Source organism: Odontesthes bonariensis, chromosome 7 (assembly GCF_027942865.1).
Source record: "Odontesthes bonariensis isolate fOdoBon6 chromosome 7, fOdoBon6.hap1, whole genome shotgun sequence".
NCBI classification, from domain to species: domain Eukaryota; kingdom Metazoa; phylum Chordata; class Actinopteri; order Atheriniformes; family Atherinopsidae; genus Odontesthes; species Odontesthes bonariensis.
In genome coordinates, this window is record NC_134512.1 from 35944409 (window position 1) to 35969234 (window position 24826).

Below are 24826 nucleotides of genomic sequence, written 5' to 3' on the forward strand. Positions count from 1 at the left end.
CGCTCAACAATTCCACTTTGCATTCTATATATTGAAAATATAGCAGTTTTTGTGTTTTTTTTTTTGTTTATTTTACAGAAATTGGGGTTTAGATCATATAAACCAGTATTTAAAGGGTTACATTTTTGAAAATAATTGAAAACTTGGTAGTTATGATCAGAACTGAAGTGGAATAAAAGATCTATGGAAAAAAAAGCGGGAAAAAATATTAATATATGATGTTTTTAGGTCGTTTTAAAGCAGGGCTCAGTAATACGGGGTTTGTTTACCATGCAATACACACCCCAAAGCTGTAGGGGGAGCTCCGTAGAAAATAGGCGACAGTCTAGCCAGACTGTCGTAAACCCACCAGAGGCAATTTACGGTTTATTTTTCAAGACACTGGCAGAGAGTTGGAGAGGGGGTGTGTCTCTCAGGCTACCTGGCTCGGCTCAGAGCCCTTTACGACCTGCCGTGAAGCAGTAGTTCTCGGCTCTCGTGTGTCGCGAGACTTTCAGAGCTAAACAAAGCACGCGGCGCCACAGGCAAAGTTGCAAGCGCTGTTTCGGGCTAGGGCCACCAGATGGAGATGGAAATGTCACCGTTTTCATCGGAACGGGTCAGCCAATCAAACTGATGATTGCCAAGCAATATTATGACCATGAAAAAGTTGCATAGCATGTCTTTAAAAGGGGACAAAAATGTCGCTTTTCAGAAATGAAGTTGTTTTAAATCAGGTATGAGGGTTAAGAAGGATGCTGACTTATGAGTAACCCTCCGTGTGTTTGAAGCAGAAATGCTGCTTCAGATGCAGTAAGTGATCATGAGATGACAATAAAATGGTTTCTCTTCATTTCTAACATTGCATTGTTGTACATTTGTTCCAATGATTAAATTTCTCTTTCTGTCTGATGTCTCTCTGAGATATCTATGCAACTCTCTTTGCTGTGCTTCATCTGAATATCTCCCTTGCTAGTCTCTTTCCTCCCACCTGTGCACGGTGCACTCTGTGCCAAATATCTCTCAAAGATTAGCAAATTAAATCAGTTTCAACCTAAGGAGAAATCCAGCTGACAGAGCGCTGTGCATGCTGGTTATTGCAAGCAGCTGCATGTGCTTCTTAGTGCTGCTCGGGCTCAGCCATCTGCCTTTCTGCTCAGGAACATATTTACGATTAACAAAAAACTGTGGACACAACACAACTGGTGAGTTCTGCCGTTAAAAGTCGGTCATTCAGAATATCTGAAACCTAAGAAATCCAAATGAATGAACAGAAGTTGTAACTTCATGAAGTTGCACATCAAACATCAGCTGATTCCTGGAGTCCAGGGAACGCTAAAAGTCGTCGACCGCTCATTTATAAAGACGGAAAAATAAATTCCGATTCATTCTAACTGTGTGATGAAGGCGTTTCAGATGACTTCTGGCTGTGTTTGTCGTTTTTTGTCCCCTGGAAGCTTTGGGCTGTAACAGTGTTGAAACTGCAGCATTTTTACATTTTCCGTAAACGTTGACGTGCAAACCACCCAGAGCAGCTCTGATGGTGTTGATCATGAGCTGTAACCTCGGACCATCACCTGCAGCCTGTGTTTGAGACGCTGAATTCAGAGCCCTTTTCAGTTTATACTGCCGTGGGCACGGTTTATACCACCGTGGGCGTGGTTTATACCACCGTGGGCACGGTTTATACCACCGTGCGCACGGTTTATACCACCGTGGGCACGGTTTATACCACCGTGGCCGCGGTTTATACCACCGTGGGCACGGTTTATACCACCGTGGCCGCGGTTTATACCACCGTGGGCACGGTTTATACCACCGTGGGCACGGTTTATACCACCGTGGGCACGGTTTATACCACCGTGGACAGGGTTTATACCACCGTGGATGCGGTTTATACCACCGTGGACACGGTTTATACCACCGTGGGCACAATTTATACCACCGTGGATGCGGTTTATACCACCGTGGGCACGGTTTATACCACCGTGGATGCGGTTTATACCACCGTGGGCACGGTTTATACCACCGTGGGATGCGGTTTATACCACCGTGGATGCGGTTTTTACCACCGTGGGCACGGTTTATACCACCGTGGGCGCGGTTTATACCACCGTGGGCGCGGTTTATACCACCGTGGGCGCGGTTTATACCACCGTGGGCACGGTTTATACCACCGTGGATGCGGTTTATACCACCGTGGGCACGGTTTATACCACCGTGGACGCGGTTTTTATACCACCGTGGGCACGGTTTATACCACCGTGGATGCGGTTTATACTACCGTGGGCACGGTTTATACCACCGTGGACACGGTTTATACCACCGTGGATGCGGTTTATACTACCGTGGGCACGGTTTATACCACCGTGGGCACGGTTTATACCACCGTGGGCGCGGTTTATACCACCCTGGACACGGTTTATACCACCCTGGACAGAGTTTATACCACCGTGGATGCGGTTTATACTACCGTGTCCACGGTTTATACCACCGTGGGCACGGTTTATACCACCGTGGACACAATTTATACCACCGTGGGCACAATTTATACCACCGTGGGCACGGTTTATACCACCGTGGATGCGGTTTATACCACCGTGGACGCGTTTTTTATACCACCGTGGGCGCGGTTTATACCACCGTGGGCACGGTTTATACCACCGTGGGCACGGTTTATACCACCGTGGGCACGGTTTATACCACCGTGGGCACAATTTATACCACCGTGGATGCGGTTTATACCACCGTGGATGCGGTTTATACCACCGTGGACGCGTTTTTTATACCACCGTGGACACGGTTTATACCATGGACACGGTTTATACCACCGTGGGCACGGTTTATACCACCGTGGACACAATTTATACCACCGTGGGCACAATTTATACCACCGTGGGCACGGTTTATACCACCGTGGATGCGGTTTATACCACCGTGGACGCGTTTTTTATACCACCGTGGACGCGGTTTTTATACCACCGTGGGCACGGTTTATACCACCGTGGGCACGGTTTATACCACCGTGGATGCGGTTTATACCACCGTGGATGCGGTTTATACCACCGTGGACGCGTTTTTTATACCACCGTGGACACGGTTTATACCATGGACACGGTTTATACCACCGTGGGCACGGTTTATACCACCGTGGACACGGTTTATACCACCGTGGGCACGGTTTATACCATGGAAACACACACACAAACACACTTTTAACATCAGCATCTTTCTGTAGTTTTTATGTAGAAGCCTCGCTCCACTGTCTGTTTCCTTGAATGACTTGCTGCTATCAGTTGTGTGTTTTGCCTTTAAGTGATATTTTAGACTGGAACTACTACGCTGAGAAGACAATTCAACTTGGCAGTGTTTACAGATGACTTTGGTTCTGTCGACTCCGCCGTCTGGAAGAACTTTAAAATGAAAATAGCCGAGTAAAAGTTCCGTACCCTTCTCCATGTTTTTGGTGGTTTCCGCAGCAGACAGCAACAGACTTTTACAAAATAAAAGCCTGTGAGCGACAGACTTTTACAATAATAAAATAAATAATGAAACCTGTGTTAATGCGCGATAAAATATTTGTCTGCGTTAAATAATTAACAAGTTAACTTGCCCAGCCCTAATTTTTTTAGATTGGCAGCTCGGGGAGATGTCGAGCTAATCAGGAACAGTGTGGTAAGGCTTGTGAGACTGCATCTCTAGTATAGTATATAATAAATGGTTCTTTAGTTCTGCGCAGACCTGAAACCCATCTAAAACATGCAGGGCAGGGGTCGGAGATAAGGATGTAACAGTAAAACGGTTGTTCTTAACAGCCTTTTGCATTCACATTGTAAAATGTTCAGCTCATCGGGTTATTAAACTGTTCTTTTAGGACGACACACAGTTTCTTTTACTGAGAAGTCACCAGGGCGAGCATGACGGGGTCGAGCTGACACTACAGCCCCTCCTGCTTTATCGCAAGGCGAATCATGTCCAACGCTCTGATTGAGCCGGTTACAGCCGGATTCACACATGGACCCCGGAGATTAGTGTGCACGGTCAATTTGCTCCAGACTTTTCCCTCAATTACTGTTTCACAGCTAGTAAAACGCCTACTCCAAGAGGTAGGAGTGTCACGAAAGAAAAACCTTTAAAATATGACACTTTTTCAAGTTGAAAGCTATTTGACGAGTCTTGTTCTCAGAGTATATGATAGTGGACAAAAAACGCAGTTGGCCTCGTAATCCAGAGTTAAATGAACTTTTGTTACTCCAGCTTTGCCCGAATCATCTTTCATTTCCTCCCTGATGCTGTGGAGTATATTTATTAGCTTGGGTCATTTTCTTGCATCAAATTATTACCCTCAGTGGGCTGTTCTGGACGGTAAAATAAAGATCCTTTCCACAAATGGTGCCAATCTGCAGCGTCTCTCTCAGAGGAGGCAGGATGCTGTTGGCTGTTGCGTCATCTCCTCTGTTGGCGAGTTGCGTGATTTGCTGAGGCGAGAGTGCATGTTTGAGTTATACATTATTGATGGCACGGTTTGTTGGGCGAAGCATGGGTGCCGCACAATGACTCAGAAAAGAGAAAGCAGCTGAAATGATCCTGGGAGGCTGTTCAGTAGGAGACCACGAAGCTTTACTGTCCCGTTAGGAGACAACGAGGAAGTGGCTCTTTGCATTTGTGAGCAGCAGATGTGACAAAAAGACTTTCAAAGCTTTGCAACACAGGCCAGCAATCAGGGAAAATGTAGTTTTTGTGGTAAGACCTGTAATTCAGGAGTATTTCATGCTCTTGGAAATGGGGTTAGCATGCTATCTGCTTTGCTTGAGTGTTGTGTTAGTGGAGAATTCCTAAGTGAGTTTAAGCGGGCTGGCTGGCTGCATGCAGTAAATTGGGTCACTGCTGCATTAAACACCATTTTCTTTCAGTGCAGCTTCATTGCTGCACCAGAGAAAGGCAAGTTAGAAAATAGATAGAGCCACAGAGTGTGACTGTACAGTTGAGCCCAGGCGGACAGGATACAGGGGAAGCCATGCTATGAACACAAAAAGTGGCATTTCAGAAGTGCGCCTCAAACAAACTGAAAGATTATGCCAAGCGTCGCCTAAAAAAAGCAGAAATCCACATGGCATACCATCTGAGACGCCATCTTCTGTGTGTTTCCCTTCTAAAGTGCTAGAAGAGAGGAGGTGTGACAGATCTGCAGAGAGTACACTGGAAAAAAAAAAGAACTCATAAGATTTACTTAAAAAACCCTTCGTAAGTATTTGCACTCAGTTGATTTAAGTAATATTTAATGCTGCAATATCCAGTAACGCACACTTGCCAGTATCAAGTAAATATTACTTACCATAAAACACAAGTTTTGAAGATATTAAGTAGCATTTACTTAATTACATCTAAGTTTTAAGTTATATTTATTTAAACAAATTAAATAAAGTCTACTTGTTTTTCATAGGCAGGAACATCATTTTACTCAAAATTTTAAGTAAATTTTATATATCTGTAGTATTTGCTGTTATGAAGTAACTTAGTAGATTTTAACGATACACTTTCAGAGTAAAGTTTATGTAGTATTTCTAGGTTTATGTACATAAACTCTAATAGAGTTTACTTCACCAAAAAGTCACTTTTTTTCGTGTAATGGGGAGTAAAGTATAAAGAGAGGTGGAGTGGAGGCGTGAAAAAAAGTTCCTGGAGGTGTTTTAAAAACCACGTGAAGTCCTTTGGTCTGAACTTATGGAGCCAGAGAGAGCAGCTTTGGGATGAGCCAAAACGGGAAATAAAAGACAGATGGTTAAGCACCAGTCAAAGAAATGATGAAAAATAGATACAGTCTTGATGTTAAAACGACATTCATATGCCTCTGTGACCCTGCGGCCAAGAATCAGCAGAGGGAACACATGGAGCAGACTTAGGAGCAGCAGCAGAGGAAAAAGCATCCGACCCTTTGTGAGGCTGCAGTCCTCCTGCCCCTGTGGTGTTCCAGTGCTCTGCAGTGGTCCCACAGCTCAACCTGCTGCATCCAGTCAGCCGCACTCAAGGACGAGTGCGTTCTGAGGGCAAGGGGATTAATATTTGATATCTAGCTCTGCATCATGTGGAGAGAAAGTCAGGTTTACTGTATAGCAGCCGGATACAGAACGGAGCCGATCCCACGAATAACCACTCCCTGCTGCAGAGCTCCAATGCAGCTCATAATAACACGAAAAGGCAAAAAGAGATGTAGTGTGGAGGATTATTTAGGCAAATATTTGGATTTAGAAGCTTAATTGGAGAAAAATGGTCATACTAAGAATCTCCTGCGTTTAGGCAGCTCAAACTACTTAGTTGTCAGACTTTTATTCAGATTATTAATGATGCAGACTTTAGATGTATGGCATTGCCTTCTGTTTATTATGCAGGAACCCACAAAAACCTGCAGAAGTATAAATAAATGAAGTTTAATGGTCCCACATGAGACCAGATCCATGTCAACCATAGAATGAAAGAAGTTTCTCAGCAAAGCTAAGCCGATCTCCACTAATTAAATGTTTATATCTCCTACACTCCTACTATCTCATACTCATCTTTAAATTCATTTAAATGATTTTATTTGTTTCTCTTTATATTCTTTTATGTATTTTTAATGCTTCTTCCACTCCCTGCTGCAATGCTTTTATTTTATGTGAAGCACTTTGAATTGTTTTGTACATGAGATGTGCTATACAAATACATTTGATTTGATTTGATTTACACAGTAGATCACCTGTGATCAGAATCTGTCCCAGCCATGACAAAAAGTCCTTTTATGTCTTCGTTTTTCTTATCCTGTAAAATCTGACAACATGTTGATGACTCATGCTGCACTCACGGGTGCGAACAGATTTGTCATCCAATAAAACGTATTTTATTCAGGAATCTAAATGTTGTATTGAATTCTGCTTTGGAGCTGTGGGAGCCGACAATGCAAAGAAGCCGATTTCTCTTTTATTTCTTGTTTCGATGTATTTGGCGCATTGTTTTTACTTGTTGTTTTAGGACTGACAAACAAAAGCTACTTGGTTAGGCTCATACACCCAGCCGCTAGGACCAACGAATCTCTGAGTTTTTCTGCTGGTGCAATCACTGCCACATGGAGCGGTGCTCCTCAGCCTGATAACAAGCAGCTGGTCTGACAAACACAAAGTACAGGATGCCACATTATGTGGTCAAGCTCATCTGACATATTTCTTTGACGCCAGTCTGTCTGTTTTTACAGGAAAACTGCAAATAAGCTGAGTCAGAATGCATTCAATCAGATTCTACTCTAAATACGGTATCCACTGGTTTTTCTTTTCCAATAGTCTTGTCTTCACTGAGCATCAATGTATCTGGCTGTCGTTGACTGATAAGTATTTGACATAAAAAGTTTAAGGTGAAAAGATGTCGGCTCTCTGAGCTCCAGCAGCTTTTGCTTTCAGGGAGTGTAAACAGTCTGATGCACTTACTGTGCACCTTTGCAAATCTAAATACCCTCAATGAAATATGCAACACAAGCTTCAGAGTTTACTGTAAAATCCAAATGAAAGCATAGCTAAAATCATTTATCGAGGAAAAACAGCATTTGTTATAGTAAATCAAAGTCTGCAGGCAGTCGGGTTGCTGCACAGCAACAGTATAAAACATCGCTCATGTTACATTTCAGCCTTGGATTTAAAAAATCTAACTTATCGTAACTGGATATTACATAAGAGGACCAGAAATGATGTTTCCTAAGGAGGCGGATTATGTTTCAAGACCTAAAAAGCTTTTAGGTCTTGAAACATAATCAGCATCGTGTGTTCGGAGTGCAGCAAAGACTCACAGGGATCCAGCTGGAGGTTCGTGGCAGACTGAAGTGCACGCTGGATTGATTCTGCAGCCGCCTGAGTAAGAGCGAAAGGCACGCGCTCGTGTGCATGATTGTAAGAATGAGAACATGGCACAGCAAAGCAAGGAGGTGTTGGAATCAAATTTGGCTTTTAATAGCAGATCCACGGCTGTGTTTAGTTACAGGTCTGATAAAAGGTTTGACTGAGGCTGCAGAATGAAGTGAAAAGAATAACAGACTGTCTGTGTTCGAAACCGCATACTTTTCCTACTACTCCTCATCCATCCATCCATCCATCCATCCATTATCTTCCGCTGGTCCGGGGATCGGGTCGCGGGGGCAGCAGCTTGAGCAAAGAGACCCAGACGTCCCTGTCCCCGGCCACTTCCTCCAGCTCTTCTGGGGGGACCCCGAGGCGTTCCCAGGCCAGCCGAGAGCCAAGGCTGTGTTCGAAACCGCCTACTTTTCCTACTATTCCTACTAGTCATACTTTTTTAAGTTCCCGGATGTACACTAGATGCATACTAGATTCGCCGAAATGTTGAGAATTCATCATGAGGTTACTTGTCACACTCAAACTACCCAAGATGCAACGTAACGTGACGTCGTCCATCGCCATTTGAACGGTCAAATTCAGTTAACGGGACGAGAGCAGTCAAAACGGCGAAACTGGAAGTGCGTTGCTCACAGCGGCTAGCTTTACTAGCAGCGAATTCGTGGGAACAAAATTATAAATAGCCGGTATTTTGTCAGATTTTCAACACCTTGGGGGTCTAAATGACTACTTTCTCGCCTGAAAATGTTTCAAATGTTTCAAATGTTGCTAAAGTTATATATTTACAGAGTTTATAGCTTAAGCGAAATCAGCTGTTCAGGCCGGCTGATGTCGGCTCGGGCAGGAGTGAAGTGCACTGTGTGTAAACGCTCTGCATACTGTCTGATCGATGAGTATGCCATTTTCAAGTATGTAGTATGTAGTAGGCGGTTTCGAACACAGCCATAGTCTCTCCAGCGTGTCCTGGGTCTTCCCCGGGGCCTCCTCCCAGTGGGACGGGCCCGGAACACCTCACCGGGGAGGCGTCCAGGAGGCATTCTAACCAGATGCCCGAGCCACCTCATCTGACTCCCCTCGATGCGGAGGAGCAGCGGTTCTACTCCGAGCCTCTCCCGGATGACCGAGCTTCTCACCCTATCTCTAAGGGAGAGCCCAGACACCCTGCGGAGGAAACTCATTTCGGCCGCTTGTATTCGCGATCTCATTCTTTCGGTCACTACCCACAGCTCGTGACCATAGGTGAGGGTAGGAACATAGATTGACCGGTAAATCGAGAGCTTCGCCTTCTGGCTCAGCTCCTTCTTCACCACGACGGGCCGGCGCAGAGCCCGCATCACTGCAGACGCCGCACCGATCCGCCTGTCAATCTCCTGCTCCATTCGTCCCTCACTCGTGAACAAGACCCCGAGATACTTGAACTCCTCCACTTGGGAAAGGATCTCATTCCCGACCTGGAGAGGGCATACTACTCCTACTAACTTTAACTTTTTTTAAGTTCCCGGGTGCATACTAGATTCTCCTAAATGTTGGGTATGCATCATGAGGTTACTACTCATACTCAAACTACCCGAGATGCAACGTAACGTGACGTCGCCGATCGTCATTTCCTGTCAAAACGGCAGTTTCAAGCTAGCTACAACGAGGGTAGGTTCACTTCCTGTTTTCAAAACAAAAGCACCAATTGTATGGTAATGGCTTTCCCTATGATAAAAGGCAACGGATATTTTATTTTGTGAAAATAACCGGAAGTGCGTTGCTCACTGCGGCTAGCTTTAGTAGCGCCGAATTCGTGGGAACAAAATTTTAAATAGATTTTGTCAGGTTTTCAACACGTTGGGGATTGAAACGACTACTTTCTCGCCTGAAAATGTTTCAAATATTGCTAAAGTTTACAAAGTTTAGAGCTTGATCGAATTTAGCTTCAGGCCGGCTGATTTCGGCTCGGGCAGGAGCGAAATGCATTGTGGGTAAACGCTCTGCATACTGTCTGATTGATGAGTATTTAGTATGCGGTTTCGAACACAGCCACTGTCTACAGGGCAGGAAAAGAGGAGTGGACTGATTTTGGAGATGTTTATCAGTTGAACAGAAGAAGTTGTAGAGATAAAGATATTCAAATCTTCTCTCTCTTATTGTGATAACACTTTAAAAGTGCTTCTGAATGTCAACAGTGCTTCCTTGGTAGGATGGAACCTCCCAGGTAGCATCCTTTTTAGGCTAGGAAAGTCTTCCTTTTCATTCGGGAACCATTCATGGAACAGTCCTAACAAAACAAGTGGAATATGTCACAGTGACGATCCCAACAGCGATGACACCTCGCATACAAAAGCTGAAACCCGGCTGATAAATGGGTGGTAGCTGTTAACTGGCTGTCAGACAGCCTTTTATAATTGGCAATTTAAAGCCTGTAAAGTCTTAAAGCTGAACAGAGAGCTGTTAGAGTTGTTGTTCTCTAAGCCATGTCTTAATGTAACCATAAATATTGCCCTCTTGATATTTCTACTCGTCAATGATCGCACTGGGGCGGCTGCAGCTCAGGATGTGGATGTACTCACCTGCCAGTCTAAAAGGTCGGTGGCACGTCGAAGCTTCTGTGGGCAAGATACTGAAACCCATATCACCTACCGATGCGTCCGCCTGTGTGTGAATATGTAGAAGAAAGCCCTCTGTAGCCCAAATATGCACTGACGTGCTGTGTGTGTGTGTGAGTGAATAAGTGAATGTGGCATGTTGTGTAAATGCATTTTGAGTGACCAGCTAGACTAGAAAAGCACTTTACAAGTCCTGTCCATTTACATCATGACAATTCAGGGAAGAAACCTCCTCCTCCTTTCTCACCATTTTGTTCCTGCTCTGCATCCTAGATGTCTCCTCTTTAACTCATCTGGATTTGGGGGGCTTGTATAATGATACAAAGAAAGACTGTACGTCCAAAGCCATCAGATATGCTAATTAACCACCGTGTACTAACGATTGGTGAAAGTCTGTCTCAAAATTTTGTGTTTTTAAAAAGACGTACGATGACCAGAGGAGATGAGCGGCATGTTTGCTTGTTTTAGACGGATAACAATCATTTGGAAACTCGTGATAACACAACGACTTGTAGTGAACTGCAGTTACCATTCGCTTAACTGTCTGACCTGGATGCTAAGCATCAACTGCTCAAAATAAATAGCTATTTGTCTTGGTTCCAGTTCTGAGCGCTTGTATTACCCACTTAGGCTTACAAACAAAAACCAATCTGCAGTTCTGATGGGCTTTTTCATGTCCACTGATCAAATTATTTAGGTCTGTCAGCTGATAAGGATGGATGCCTGATAGATGGGAGCATCTTTACTATAAAGGTGTCAGTATGAAAGGATTAAAATGAGCTGGGGCTCTCCAGGGGTCAGCACATATGATTAGCTGTCATGATTTATTTACCTAAGCATGTCTTTGATAATGTAAGAGAGACACCCTCACAGATTCTGCCAACTGGAGCACAGGTTACAGGGTTCAGTGCGAATTACAGAGCAGTAAATCAGAGATTCATAACTCGGTGTCTAAAGCGCATAAATCACATCCACATTTCCACATTAGTCATTTTTCCTGCTAATGGTTTTACCTCCGTTACTGTCATTAAGTCTTCACTGAGAGGTAGACAGTCGGGCAACTGATTGACAGCCGGATAAAAAGGAAAGGAGGAGAGCTTTGGTGTTGACGTATATCTTAAACTATGTGCAGACTTTATGAAATTACTGAAACTTAAACGGAAGATTTGATTTTCTCCATTTAGTGTTAAAGCGAACTAGCTGTTTATTAACTGCATAGCTAACTAGCTGCTTATTAACTTTAAAGCTAACTAGCTGCTTATTAACTGTAAAGCTAACTAGCTGCTTATTAACTGTAAAGCTAACTAGCTGCTTATTAACTGTAAAGCTAACTCTCTGCTAATTAACTGTAAAGCTAACTAGCTGCTAATTAACTATAAAGTTAACTAGCTTCTAATTAACTGTAAAGCTAACTCGCTGCTAATTAACTGTAAAGCTAACTAGCTTAAAGTCACCATTGCTGGTTCTCAGCTTCAGAGGAAATTACACCATGAATAGTTTGTGTGACTAGGAATATGAATCATCCAGCAGTCTTTGGTCTTTATAAAACTTGATTTCCTAAAATGTTTTTGTTTCTGATTTTCACATAGATTACTTCCTTTTGTGCTTCATGTTGTCACATATGTGGATACAGCCGGACTCTTTTTTTTTTTTTTTAATCTTCTGAAGAGTTTGCAGGATGCGCTGCAGTGGTGACATTTTATGGGGCTGTGAAAAGTCTTAGAAAGCTCTGGAAATGTTGAGATTGTGTTTGGCATCCTGTGCATTTTGAAAGTTTTCTGGTAAAATGTAAGTATTTCTTTATTATTATTATTATTATTATAGTTGATACAGATTCGCAGAACGATTTTGGAAGTTCAGCACATTCCCAGCTGTATCCAGGATGACTGACTGGTGTGTGGACCAGAAGGATGTCACCTTGTTTTATCTAGTTTGTCAGATGATGTCTGATCTTGTAGTCTTTGTGCAAACATACTGTGCACCCAGCGCAGCTCTGAAACCACAGAACCCATCCACATAAAAAAGGTCTATATTTGTAGATTAAGATTTTAATCGAGTCAAAGGAGTTTTATTTGGAATGAATTATGTTACTCATCAATCCAGTGGATAGATGCTTTTTTTTTTCTTCTCAGCGTTGAGTCACTTTATTACTTATTAAAAGAATATGATTCATGAGTTCATATAACCAGTGGATTTTTTTTTTTGTCGCAAATGTATTTCTCCCATCAGAGCTTCCTCCTCTGCTCTGTTCTGTGCACAAAGGCAGGAACAGGAAATGATGCAGCCAGCTTCAGGGAATTTATTTTTTACTAAATCTTAAGGTAACATCGCTTTAATATCACGGTGGAGATTAACTTGATATCATTCACAGATCATGCAACACAGTTTAAATGAGCCGAATGTCCAGAAACACATGAGTTGTTCAAGTGATTTGATTTCAAATCAAATTTATTTGTAGCACATTTCATGTACAAACAATTCAAAGTGCTTTAGATAAAATAAAAGCATTGCAGCAGGGAGTGGAAGAACCATTAAAAATACATAAAATAATATAAAGAGAAACAAATAAATGATTAAAAACAAGTAACAGTCCAGATAAATTCAAAGACATCGTGCAGATTTCATGCATAGACACATGAGAACAGAAATGTCTTTAACCTGGATATAAAAATGTCTCCATTTGGTGAAAGTTTAATCTCCACTGGCAGTTTGTTCCACTTGTTTGCAGCATAACAGCTAAATGCTGCTTCTCCATGTTTAGTCTGGACTCTGGACTGGACCAGCTGACCTGAGTCCTTGGATCTAAGAGCTCTGCTGGCTTTATATTCTCTGAACATATTCAAATTCAAATTTTTCAGCCACTAACGGAAATATAAAACATGCTGATGGCTGTTGACTGAATACAGATGCTGTTAATGGGAGAATTGTTCAGTAAATATGTTAAATCGGTGCAGAACACCTGAAAGCTTCACTGCGTTACATTTTAAATTGTTCCCTGGTTCTTGTGTTTCCCTTTACATTGACGTCCTTTACGACTACAGACCACACAATGGAGAAAAGACGGAAACTGGTGCATAAGACCTCAGAAAGAGTGAAGCACATGAATAAGGCATGCTTAGTATGTGCCTCCCACTTCAGGTGACTTCATAGTGATGCGTTTCTTGCAGATGATGGGAAGCTGTCTCTGGATGAGTTCCAGGCTTTCTTCTCCGATGGCACGCTGAACGAGGAAGAGCTGGAGAAACTGTTTCACACCATCGACTCTGATAACACCAGGTCAGCACTGCTACAGCCTTCCTGCATGAGTGTGTTTGCCTGCAGCACGCAACCTGCCTGAGAGGTTGCATGAAATTTATATGCGTGTGTGCTCACTTCAGCATGACTTGTGTGTTGAAGCGCATCTTATGGGCATTTATTTTAAAAAGAACGGGTGGATGCATGCAGCTGTTTTCCTTATGTTTTTGTGCATGTTTGTGCGCATTCTTTCACAGATCAGTTCACTGACAACCTTTCGCCCCAAAGCCCATCGCATTAAAGTTTAATTTCACCCCCAGCTCTGAGACTTAACTTCACCCACCTGCAGCATTTTTGAAAAATACAGGAGAGCCGAGGGACTGTGAGCGAACAGATGTGAGTGGAGTTTAAAACAGAGGAGCCCAAACCAAGCGATCTTATTGACCACTATCTGAAAGAGACGGGGCACATGATCAATTAATATTAAACAATATGAGACCAGCAACAATGAGGCATGAATTAGAAACTAAATGAAACGCACACATGGAGCACTCGGTGCTAAAAGAAGCATTTACATCCTAAAAGTTTTAATACAACAGTAAAAATGTACTTAAGTAAAGTTAAAGTACCTTAAATCGGCAGATTTGGTAGAAAGACCCATTTCAAACACAAAGTGGTTAAGTGGTTCGCCTCTTTTGACATGAAGCTGTATGACATCCCATATCAGCAAGAGTTCCAGCCTCGTTTTGGTGTTGACGAAGGCCAACCCCTATTTGGCTGGGGTTTAAAAAATAAAGCGTTTTGCTTCTCAAACACCGTAACAGGCGCGGCTGTGGGCAGGCGGCAGCAGGCAGTGATACGAAGGGAGAGAAAATAGTGGCAAGCGATTGTGAGGTCTGACTTTTTCATGGAGAACCATTTTGTGATGCAAATGTATTACTCTGTTGAACGCATATTGTTTTGAGGCTGGAACTCTGCTCACAGGACGCAGCAGGGGGTAAGAAAATGTTCATAAATAATATTGCTAATATGGGATGTCAAACAGCTTCATGTCAAAAGAGGCGAACTATCCCTTTAAATTAATTGATTAAATGATGAATACATTTCCTCAATGTTGGAAAGAATTTAGATGAATTTATACTGCTGACTATAATAAAAACCCGGAAATATATTTATATTCTTCTCTTTTCTATTGATTTTTGCTTTTTGTTCGTGACACTGAATAAATCTGCACGTAACCCATCTTAAAATGTGGCCACTTTGGCTGAATCCAGTCGTTAAACTGACTCTTTGTTTTATCCATATATTGCTCACTCAGTGATGCCTGTTTATTATAACGGGAAAGGAGTGGGTGGGAGGAAATGAGCTAACGGTCATTTTCAACCTGTAACATGATTATAACCTTTATTTGTAACATTGCAGTAGTTTTATCTATACATTTCTAATTCCCCCGAATCACAATGGAAATTAGAAATCACTTCAAATGCTGAAAGTGAAAAATTTTACTAAGTATCAGTTTATCTTGAATTTGATGGCATCTCTGGAAAACAACAAGAGGAACGTGTTGCAACTAATCAGGTTCACATGGCAACTGGTCAGCAAGACGTTTGGGTATAAAAAGAGCACCTTGGAGAAGTAGAGTCTCTCAGAAGACGGGGCAGATGGAGCTATCTCTTCCACCATCTGCAGTGCATAATATCTGGAGACAAACAGACCTGATTCTGTCCTGGAAATCACTGCATGGACTCGGGAACACTTCCAGAAATCAGTGGCTGTGTTTGAAACCGCATAGGCATACTTCTCCCACTACTCATACTAACCTTTTGAGTTAGTAAGCGAGTTTGAGTAAGCGAGAAGTTCCCGGATACTTACAAGATTCGCCGAAATGTTGAGTATGCATCATTAGGTCACTACTCATACTCAAACTACCCAAGATGCAACGTAACGTGACGTCGCCGATCGTCATTTCCTGTCAAAACGGCAGTTTCAAGCTAGCTACAACGAGGGTAGGTTCACCAATTGTATCGTAATGGCTTTCCCTATGATAAAAGGCAACGGGTATTTTATTTTGTGAAAATAACCGGAAGTGCGTTGCTCACTGCGGCTAGCTTTAGTCGCGCTGAATTCGTGGGAACAAACAAATAGCCGGTATTTTGTCAGGTTTTCAACACGTTGGGGATCTAAACGACTACTTTGGACAAGTGTGGGGAAATAGTCCTCTCCCAAAGGTCCAACAACTGGTCCCCTCGGCTCCCAGAAGTTTACCGACTTGTTGAAAAAGTGAAGGCTACACGGTCGTAAACATGGACCGGTTCCAACTTTATGAGACGTGTTGCTGCCGTCAGATTTTAGATTAACAATTCTTTTTTTCATTCATAAAACGGTCAAATGTCTCACTTTCATGGCGGGGTTGTAGTTTACTGCTTAAAAAGGTGTTAAATACCCCATTTGAATTAAGGTTGCAATGCGAAAATGTCAAAATACAAGATTGAATAGGACACGAGAAGATGGTAGAAACGGAAGGCTGTCATTGTTACCTGGATTTACAGCTTTCATTATTCATCCTCCCTCCGACGCATTAACCTCTCTGCGACTGCTGCTCCCGCGGACGGTTTGTTTTGATTAACTCATAAAATCAATTTATTGACTGTTTTATAATCAGCTAATCAGCCCATCCACCCTGCAGTCAGGAGAAGTGTGCTGACTCGGTTGGATCTGAATAATCAAAAGCCAGGCTCTGCTAATTTACACAACCTCTGAATCCTGTAGGGCTTCGAATAAAATCAAACCAAGCAGAACAAAAGCTGACCTTTTCACAGTTGTTGTAGAACTGAATAAGGCTCCATGTATAAATCTTCCAACGAGCTCAGGCATTTGTCAAGTTTTTTCTTTTTTTTAATCTTTTTAAATCACTGCAGGAAGTGAACCGTACAGCCGCCGCCACCTCTTTGATGTCGGTCAGCTCGCCGCTCGGAGACGGTCTCACTTTATAAACCTTCACTGCAGTGGATGCAGGCAGAAAAGTTTCTGCTCATTAAAGTAAAGTCGGCTTGGCAGCTGCGTGCCAGACCTCAGAGTAACCACGTGACAGCAGATAAGGTCATTGAATGAGCAGAGTAAAAGCCCAAATGAGGACGTAAGCGTTTCTTGTTTGAAGCAGGAAGTTGATGGATGGAGAAGAGGGACGGAGCGGGCAGAGACCGAGCGCCGTCCTGCCACCAGCCGTTCATCTGTCTCTGCCACTCGGCTCTCCTCCCATCTTCCCTCAACTCTTTTTTTCAGGCCATCCTCTGAGCTTTCTGTCTCTTGTTCTGCTGTGTTCTTGAAGCTTTTATCCAGCCATCACTCTGCCTGCCACCCCACATTCTCCATCCTCTCTCCATCTGTCACTCATTCCTGTCTCCAGCCCTGTTTTGTCTACTTTTATTTCCCCCTATGTGAAGTGAATTTGAGCTATTGAGGACTAAAGTAACAAATCTATGTTTTATATTCGACTGTTCCCAACCTAATGTACGGAAGCCCAGAGCGGACGTGGTACGTATAAACTTTTTTTTTTTGTTTTCTTGAGATAATTTACCGATGGTTTTCGCTGATATGAAAGTTATCTCTACAAGACAAACAAATTGCAAACACATAAAACACATATAAACAGGGGCGGACTGGGGAGAAAAAGTGGCCTCGAAAACCATCGGTAAATTAACTCGAGAAAACGAAAAAAAAGTTTATACGTACCACGTCCGCTCTGGGCTTCCGTACTAATGCCCATTTTAGCACCAGTTAAGTTGATGTTTGAACCAAAATGCAGGGGCAAGTGCATCTAAGTCAGGGGTGGCCGACTCGCGGCTCTTTGTCTGGTTTCATGCGGCTCTTACGTTCAACCTTTTTTGCTCCATGGACTGGATTGTCAGACAATATTTTCACGGACCGGCCTTATTTTACAAATAAAATAATACGACCAACGCAGACACTGTGGTATTTAGTAGATATAATAATAATAAACTTGAATCCACTGTGTACTTGTATGTAACTTTATTAGCAGCAGCATCCTGACGTAACATCCTCTCTGCCTCCTAACGCTCTCTGGTCGCTATAGTAACGCTTAAACGTGCCTTCAAAATGCCGCTTTCTTTTTCTTAGCGGTCCCAGCCTCTTCTTCTGTCTCCTCACTGGGAAAAACCTTTCCAAACATGTTTTTGACTCATTTTGCTCGGTTCATGGGTTTAATATCAGCGTTGATGCGTCACGTGACCGAGACGAGCGAGCGAGTCAAGAACAGACGGATGTTAAAAACAACTAACTAATTAGACTCCTGTTTAAAAGGGATTACACCACAGTTCCATACGTGGTCTCATACTGGAACAAATACTTGGAACACACTGACTGGAAGAAGATCCGGCTCTTACCCAACCGATACCTGTTAACTAATAAAGTCAGAAGTTTCATTTAAGTTAATTCATAGATTTTATCCATCCAATGATCATATTGTTAAAAGATTAAAAAAAAGACATTGAAGTGAAATGTACTTTCTGTTCTATACATACTGAAACTGTTTCCCATTTATTTTTGCACTGCCCTATTGTCCAAAGACTGAAGTGATATCTGTAACTTTATCGCTAACAATATTGATAATGAGTTTGATTTATCTTGGAGGAGTGTATTGTTTGGGCTCCCTGATTTTAACAAAACCAAAGAAAAAGCCAACATAACTTTTATCATCGACCTCATCATTTTAATGGCAAAATTTCATATCCATAAATGTAAATTCATGAAAAAAAAAAATCTTTTCTTGCCTTTCTCTGTGAGCTCAGGCAGTACATGACCTCCGTTAAATTCTCAAACAACCAGAACGCGATTAAGACTGTTGACATCTGTGAACACTCGAATATTTTAATGTGACCTCTTTTATCCCCTGGTGTACAATATAGAAATGTTTCATGTGTAATTTAAATATTTTTTAAATAAAAGGAAGTTAAACTGAAAAAAAAAAACAAAAAAAAAACAGACTGATGTAACGGAGAGAATTCGGTCATTTTTCAAAATATTGTGGCTCTTTTTGGTAACACTGTAAAAAATTTGGCTCTTAGTCTCTGACCGGTTGGCCACCCCTGATCTAAGTAATCATCGTGGCATAAATGTAGTTTGATGAAGTTTTTGTTTTGGCTGACTACCTGCAGCCTTGTAAGAAATGCTATGCTAGCCGGTACTGGTCTGTGGCCTGGTGGCTGGAGAGCTTAGTTTTACAGCGAAACCTTTCTAAAACTAGTCTAACGTGGTGTTCTTTAATCTGTCTGATTCACCGCCAGTCAACAGGCGAATGCTGCGTTTATAAACGGTTACACATCTCTAACTCATTTCTAAAGCACACATTCTACCACTTGCACCAATCTTGGGTGAAACTCAGACTTGTTAGACTGTAAAATGTCAACATCACAAATTATGCTATTTCTTCTAAAAAAAAAAAAAAGTCCCAAAATGCCTTCAGTTATCACGTTTTACGATGTCTGTTCTCTGCACCCTGCAGGGTTTTACCCTTAACTTTCATGTCTTAGGTGTTTATTCATTACGTAGAACTGCACGCCGCATCTCATTAATGATCATTTGACCACAAACACTTGAAAGTGAAGTGAAGTGAAATTTATTTATATAGCACTTTTCAGCAACAAGGCGATCCAAAGTGCTTTACAACACAGAAACAAAAAAAATCAAACACAGAAATACAGATACAGAACATCAATCAGGTCATTTTAGTTAACAGTAAGATTGGTATAACTATAACAGAGCAAAAGTAAATTTAGCTAATAGTAGGATTGGTATAACTATAACAGAGCAAAAGTAAATTTAGCTAATAGTAGGATTGGTATAACTATAACAGGTAATTTGAGTAAACTAACAAAAGCTAACAAACATGGATAAACTTTCCTCTAAGAGGAGGCATTTAAAAATATAGCTAATAACAGAACGGTTGGTATAATGAATGATAACAAATCTTTAAAAGACTTTCATCTGAGAGGAAATATTAGGAAAGGAAGGAAGAGATGGTGGAAAGTGCCGAACCACATCAAGCAAGAGGTTGCTGGCTTCAGATCCGTCCTGCACTACTTTCTCCACAGTCGATGAGCTTTTCTGCCTCCCTCCCAGTCCAGATATCTTAAATTTGATTCTTATGTTCAGTGGTAAACCAGCCTTGGGTTAGGGTTGGAGCCCATGTGCCCGGTTGCAGCTTGCACTGCCCTACAGAAAGCAGCAGCAGCTCAGGGATTGGGATGCTGCTACACTTTGGACATGTGGACAACCTTCGTTATTGAGGTTTCCTGTTGAAACTGGACCGTGAAACTCGATGTTAGACGGTTGTTTCTCAGATTATCTGTTACGGCAGTGGATCAGGGTCACTCTGAAATGCAGAAATAAAACAAACTGCTATAAAATCAGGCAACAAATCGCCTTTTTTTATGGCATTTTCTGCATTCATAGCCTTTTAAATTGTTTGATATCCCACTTTATATGTGTGCAGTATCGCTGAACAGCGGCCTATTAATACATTGAAAGGATGGACACATGGCGTGTTCCGACCCGTTTCTTCTGGCCCACAGTTCTCTCATCATCACTTAGGTCTCATCCATCTTTTGGCTGGATCACCCTCCGTCTGTCCTTCCCTCCTTCCTTCATTCCCTTTCTCTCCCCAGTCGATCGGGGGAAAGTCTCGTTTACAGCAGTAGAAAATTTGCTGCCAAGTGAGTCCCCACCTGGTGAACAGAGCATGAATGATGCCTCTGATTGATTCAGACTCCTGTCAGAGAGTCTTGTTAGATCGCTCCCGGCCTGCCAAGCTCTGAATCTTTCTTTGTGTATTTCTGTGTGTGTGAGACTGCATGCTGGAAAACTCTCCTTTGTTTCTAACCCGGCTCTTTTCCATTCCTTTCCTTATTTCTTTCCCATTTTCACTTTCTTTCCACCCTTCCTGTCTTTCCCTCTGCTGCTCCTCTGCTTGCTGTGATAGTAATGTAGACACCAAGGAACTCTGTGGTGAGTTGAGAAGCACATACACAAACACGCCACTGCCTTCATTTCCTCTTATCTATTGTTAAAATCTTATTTTTACATTAATTATAGAAATTCTGCTACTTTGGAATCGCCTCTGCACGTGCTTTTTTTTATCAAAGTTGTGTAATGCGTTGTGTTTAAAACAGATTATTTTGCCAAGCACATGGGAGACTATGAGGGAGTTCTGGCCTCACTGGAAACGCTCAACCTCTCCATCCTCAAAGCCATGGACTTCACCAAAAAGGTAGGAATGAGTGTGGAAAAGTGGGAATGGCTTAAGACTGTATCGTTATTTACTTTTTAAACTAAGATACATTCTCTGAGGACACAAACATCTATAAACACCAGTTTAAGAACAGATCCATCTCTTAAAGTGGAGTCACTGGGACGGGAAACGCTTCACCCAAAGGTTTAAAGTAAATCTGGTCATTTTTCCCCTGTTCTAAGTGTCGGAGAGTTTACTTTAAGTGTTGATTCTGCAGCAGAATGACGGGGCTTTCAGATCTACTACACAATTTATCTTATAGAAAGACTGTAAGCAGAACCTGGTGTCAAATAAATTAGACAAAACTGAGGAAAATTATCCATTGTCCACCTATTTCTAAGTGTAAAAAGTTTGTGAACCACTGCTTTCAGTGTGACCTTCATCTGCAGTGATGACTGCAACAAAAAAGCTTTTAACTGTTATCATTCGTTCACATCAGCTGAGAGGAAATGTAGCTCATTCTTCTGTCCAGAACAGCTTCAACTCTGGGATGTTGGTGTCTTTCTGCTCATTAACTGCACACGTCAGGTGAACTCTTTGTCCACTAAAAACACCAAATTTAATATGTTTGACCCCTCCTGGGTAGAATGGCTTGAGTGCTTTGGGGTGATTTCTTGGACTGAGTTTCCAGACAAACGTCCCCGACATTTTCCTTCAGAATTCACTGATATGAAATTCATATTTCTGTCAATAACAAGCCGTACTGGCCTAGTGGGAGCAAAAAGGAACTATGATACTACCACCACCGTGCTTCAAAGATTAGATAAGGATGTAATGGAGTCCCAATTCCAAAAAGATAGATGCTGTGTGAAAAGAGTGCAATCCCAAAATATTCAGAAAGACGGAGGAAAGGAGGGTGAGAGATGTAGCTCAGGACAATCCTCAGTTTCTACTTTTCATGTACCTTTTTTTATTTTTTACTTCCTATCTTTTAAATTCCTATCCAGACTCTGTTCATGTGTCGTTCCACGATGGTGGAATGACCTACAGAGCGCGACCAGAACAGGAGCGTCCCTGAATATCTTCAAGAAACTCTAGAAGATGCAGCTCTTCAGAGAGCATCTCCTATCCTCTACTTCCCTCTATGCCTGCTCTCAATCTCTGCACTGTCACCTCTGACAGAGCCTGACTCGTGGTTTCCTTCTTTGTAGCTTATTGTTAGCTTTGATGTTAGCGTTGATGATATCTCCTCATTTGTAAGTCGCTTTGGATAAAAGCGTCCGCTAAATGCATGAACATCTTCTGTTGACATTTTCACTTTGGAAGTGTAATTTAAAAATAATAATAAACATTTAAATACGTATTTAAGCTGTGAACTGCATCCCCAAATCCAAACAAATTGCTGTTTAATAGAGACTGAATGCAATTCAAATCTCCAAAATCAACATTTTATTCACGACAGAATATATGATAGAAAACTGGTCAAATGTCGAAAAGGCGACATTTCGCTGTGTAAAGAAAAATACCGCCTACGTTTCAATTTGGTTGCAGGGATAGATCTCAAAAAAGTTGGGACAGGTCCACGTTTCCCACTGTGCAGCATCCCCTTTTCTTCTTTTAACAACATCTGTAAACGTCTGGAACTGAGGAGACCAGCTGCTGGAGCTTTGGCAGAGGAATGCTGTCTCTCCCACAGTGAGAGCGGCTCCAGTTCCATAGGCACTAATGATCCCTGTTAATGATTGATCTGCGCCACAGCCTTATTTAACTTTACTGGTGATCATCGTGCTCCTGCAGAAGGTCCAACAGTCTGGCTCAGTGAGCTCTTCCCCGTCTGTCTGCACGAAAACATTGTGTGTTTGTGACTCTTGCATGAGCAGAGGAGTGTGTTGCTGCCACAGATCAGGTGTCATGATGTGTGTTTGTGTCTGCAGGCTGGAATCAGTCTCTTACTGCGAGCGTGGGTTAAGGAGTGCTGCAGAATAATTGTGTGCCAAGTTTCTCTGATACAGAGTCACTGGCTGTGTTCGAAACCGCATACTACATACTACATACATACTACATACATACAAACTACATACGTACAAACTACATACTACATACGTACATACTACATACAAACTACATACGTACAAACTACATACAAACTACATACGTACAAACTACATACATACTACATACGTACAAACTACAAACTACATACATACTACATACGTACATACTACATACATACTACATACGTACAAACTACATACAAACTACATACGTACAAACTACATACGACATACATACTACATACGTACATACGTACATACTACATACAAACTACATACGTACATACTACATACGTACATACTACATACGTACATACTACATACAAACTACATACGTACAAACTACAAACTACATACATACTACATACTACATACGTACAAACTACATCCAAACTACATACGTACAAACTACATACGTACAAACCGCATACTACATACTGCATACTCATCAATCAGACAGTATGCAGAGGGTTTACCCACAATGCATTTCGCTCCTACCCGAGCCGAAATCAGCCGGCCTGAAGCTGATTTCCCTTAAGCTCTAAACTCTGTAAACTTTAGCAACATTTGAAACATTTTCAGGCGAGAAAGTAGTCGTTTAGATCCCCAACGTGTTGAAAACCTGACAAAATACCGGCTGTTTACAATTTTGTTCCCACGAATTCGGCGCTACTAAAGCTAGCTGCAGTGAGCAACGCACTTCCGGTTATTTTCACAAAATAAAATACCCGTTGCCTTTTATCAGAGGGAAAGCCATTACCATACAATTGGTGCTTTTGTTTTGAAAACAGGAAGTGAACCTACCCTCGTTGTAGCTAGCTTGAAACTGCCGTTTTTACAGGAAATGACGATCGGCGACGTCACGTTACGTTGCATCTTGGGTAGTTTGAGTATGAGTAGTAACCTCATGATGCATACCCAACACTAGTATGCATCCGTGAACTTCTCGCATACTCAAACTCGCATACTAACTCAAAAGTTAGTAGGAGTAGTAGGAGAAGAAGGAGAAGTATGCGGTTTGGAACACAGCCATCGACTCCTCAGCCCGCCGGTTGAGATTGTGAGTGTGTTGCAGCTGGAGAACAGAAATGTGTTATCCTAGTTTTTCCCCCGTGTGCTATATTTAGCAGCTGGTCCATGGCCACACTCCTGTATTCATGTCCATGGGTCCTGCCACTGTGTCTGTGTGGGTCTATATCTCTATCTTCCAGCTCTGTCTTTATCTGCCTTTCAGCTGCAGGCCATTCAGCAGCACTCAAACAGACACACAAGCACACACTCCTCCTGCCCGACACACAGCCTGCAGCTAGTTTCTCTCTAATGAGCAGCCATTGTTTAATCAATCAGCAGAGTGTCTCTCTTGTTCTGCTGCTGTATCTCGTGCTCTTTTCTTGCTTTCACTCTCATGCTGCCCTTATCCCCCAAACACACACACACACACACACTCATATTGTTTTGTTTTTTTCTGAACGTAAAAAGAAGCTCTTTGGAAATCGACCAGTTTATGCTCAAATGGCCAAACACTGCTGACAGTGTTTGAGTGTAAGTAGATAGGTGGACCGTATATAGTGATTTAAACAGAGATGGAAATTGAAACATATTCATGTTCATATTCACATATATATTTACAAGGATATGTGTGTAGTATATATTTATTTTTGTGATTACGTAATTATTTAGATTCATTTCTGAAAAGGGGCATTTTTGTCCCCTTTTAAAACAACCTAAAAACATCATATATTAATATTTTTTTCCACTTTTTTTCATAAATCTTTTATTCCACTTCAGTTCTGATCATAACTACCAAGTTTTCAATTATTTTCATAAAATGAACCATTTAGATGCCAATTT

At 42.0% G+C, this 24826-nt stretch overlaps 1 protein-coding gene across 2 annotated transcripts in view; it reads left to right on the top strand.

Annotated features, from left to right (window-relative positions):
* necab2 (N-terminal EF-hand calcium binding protein 2) overlaps nt 1-24826 on the top strand; it is a 173414-nt gene that overhangs the window by 35060 nt on the left and 113528 nt on the right. For both annotated transcript variants that reach the window (XM_075470704.1, XM_075470705.1), the window contains exons 3-5: nt 13609-13717; nt 20673-20698; nt 20863-20960. In XM_075470704.1, the coding sequence (XP_075326819.1) occupies nt 13609-13717; nt 20673-20698; nt 20863-20960 (233 nt within the window). The remainder of the gene's footprint in view (nt 1-13608; nt 13718-20672; nt 20699-20862; nt 20961-24826) is intronic.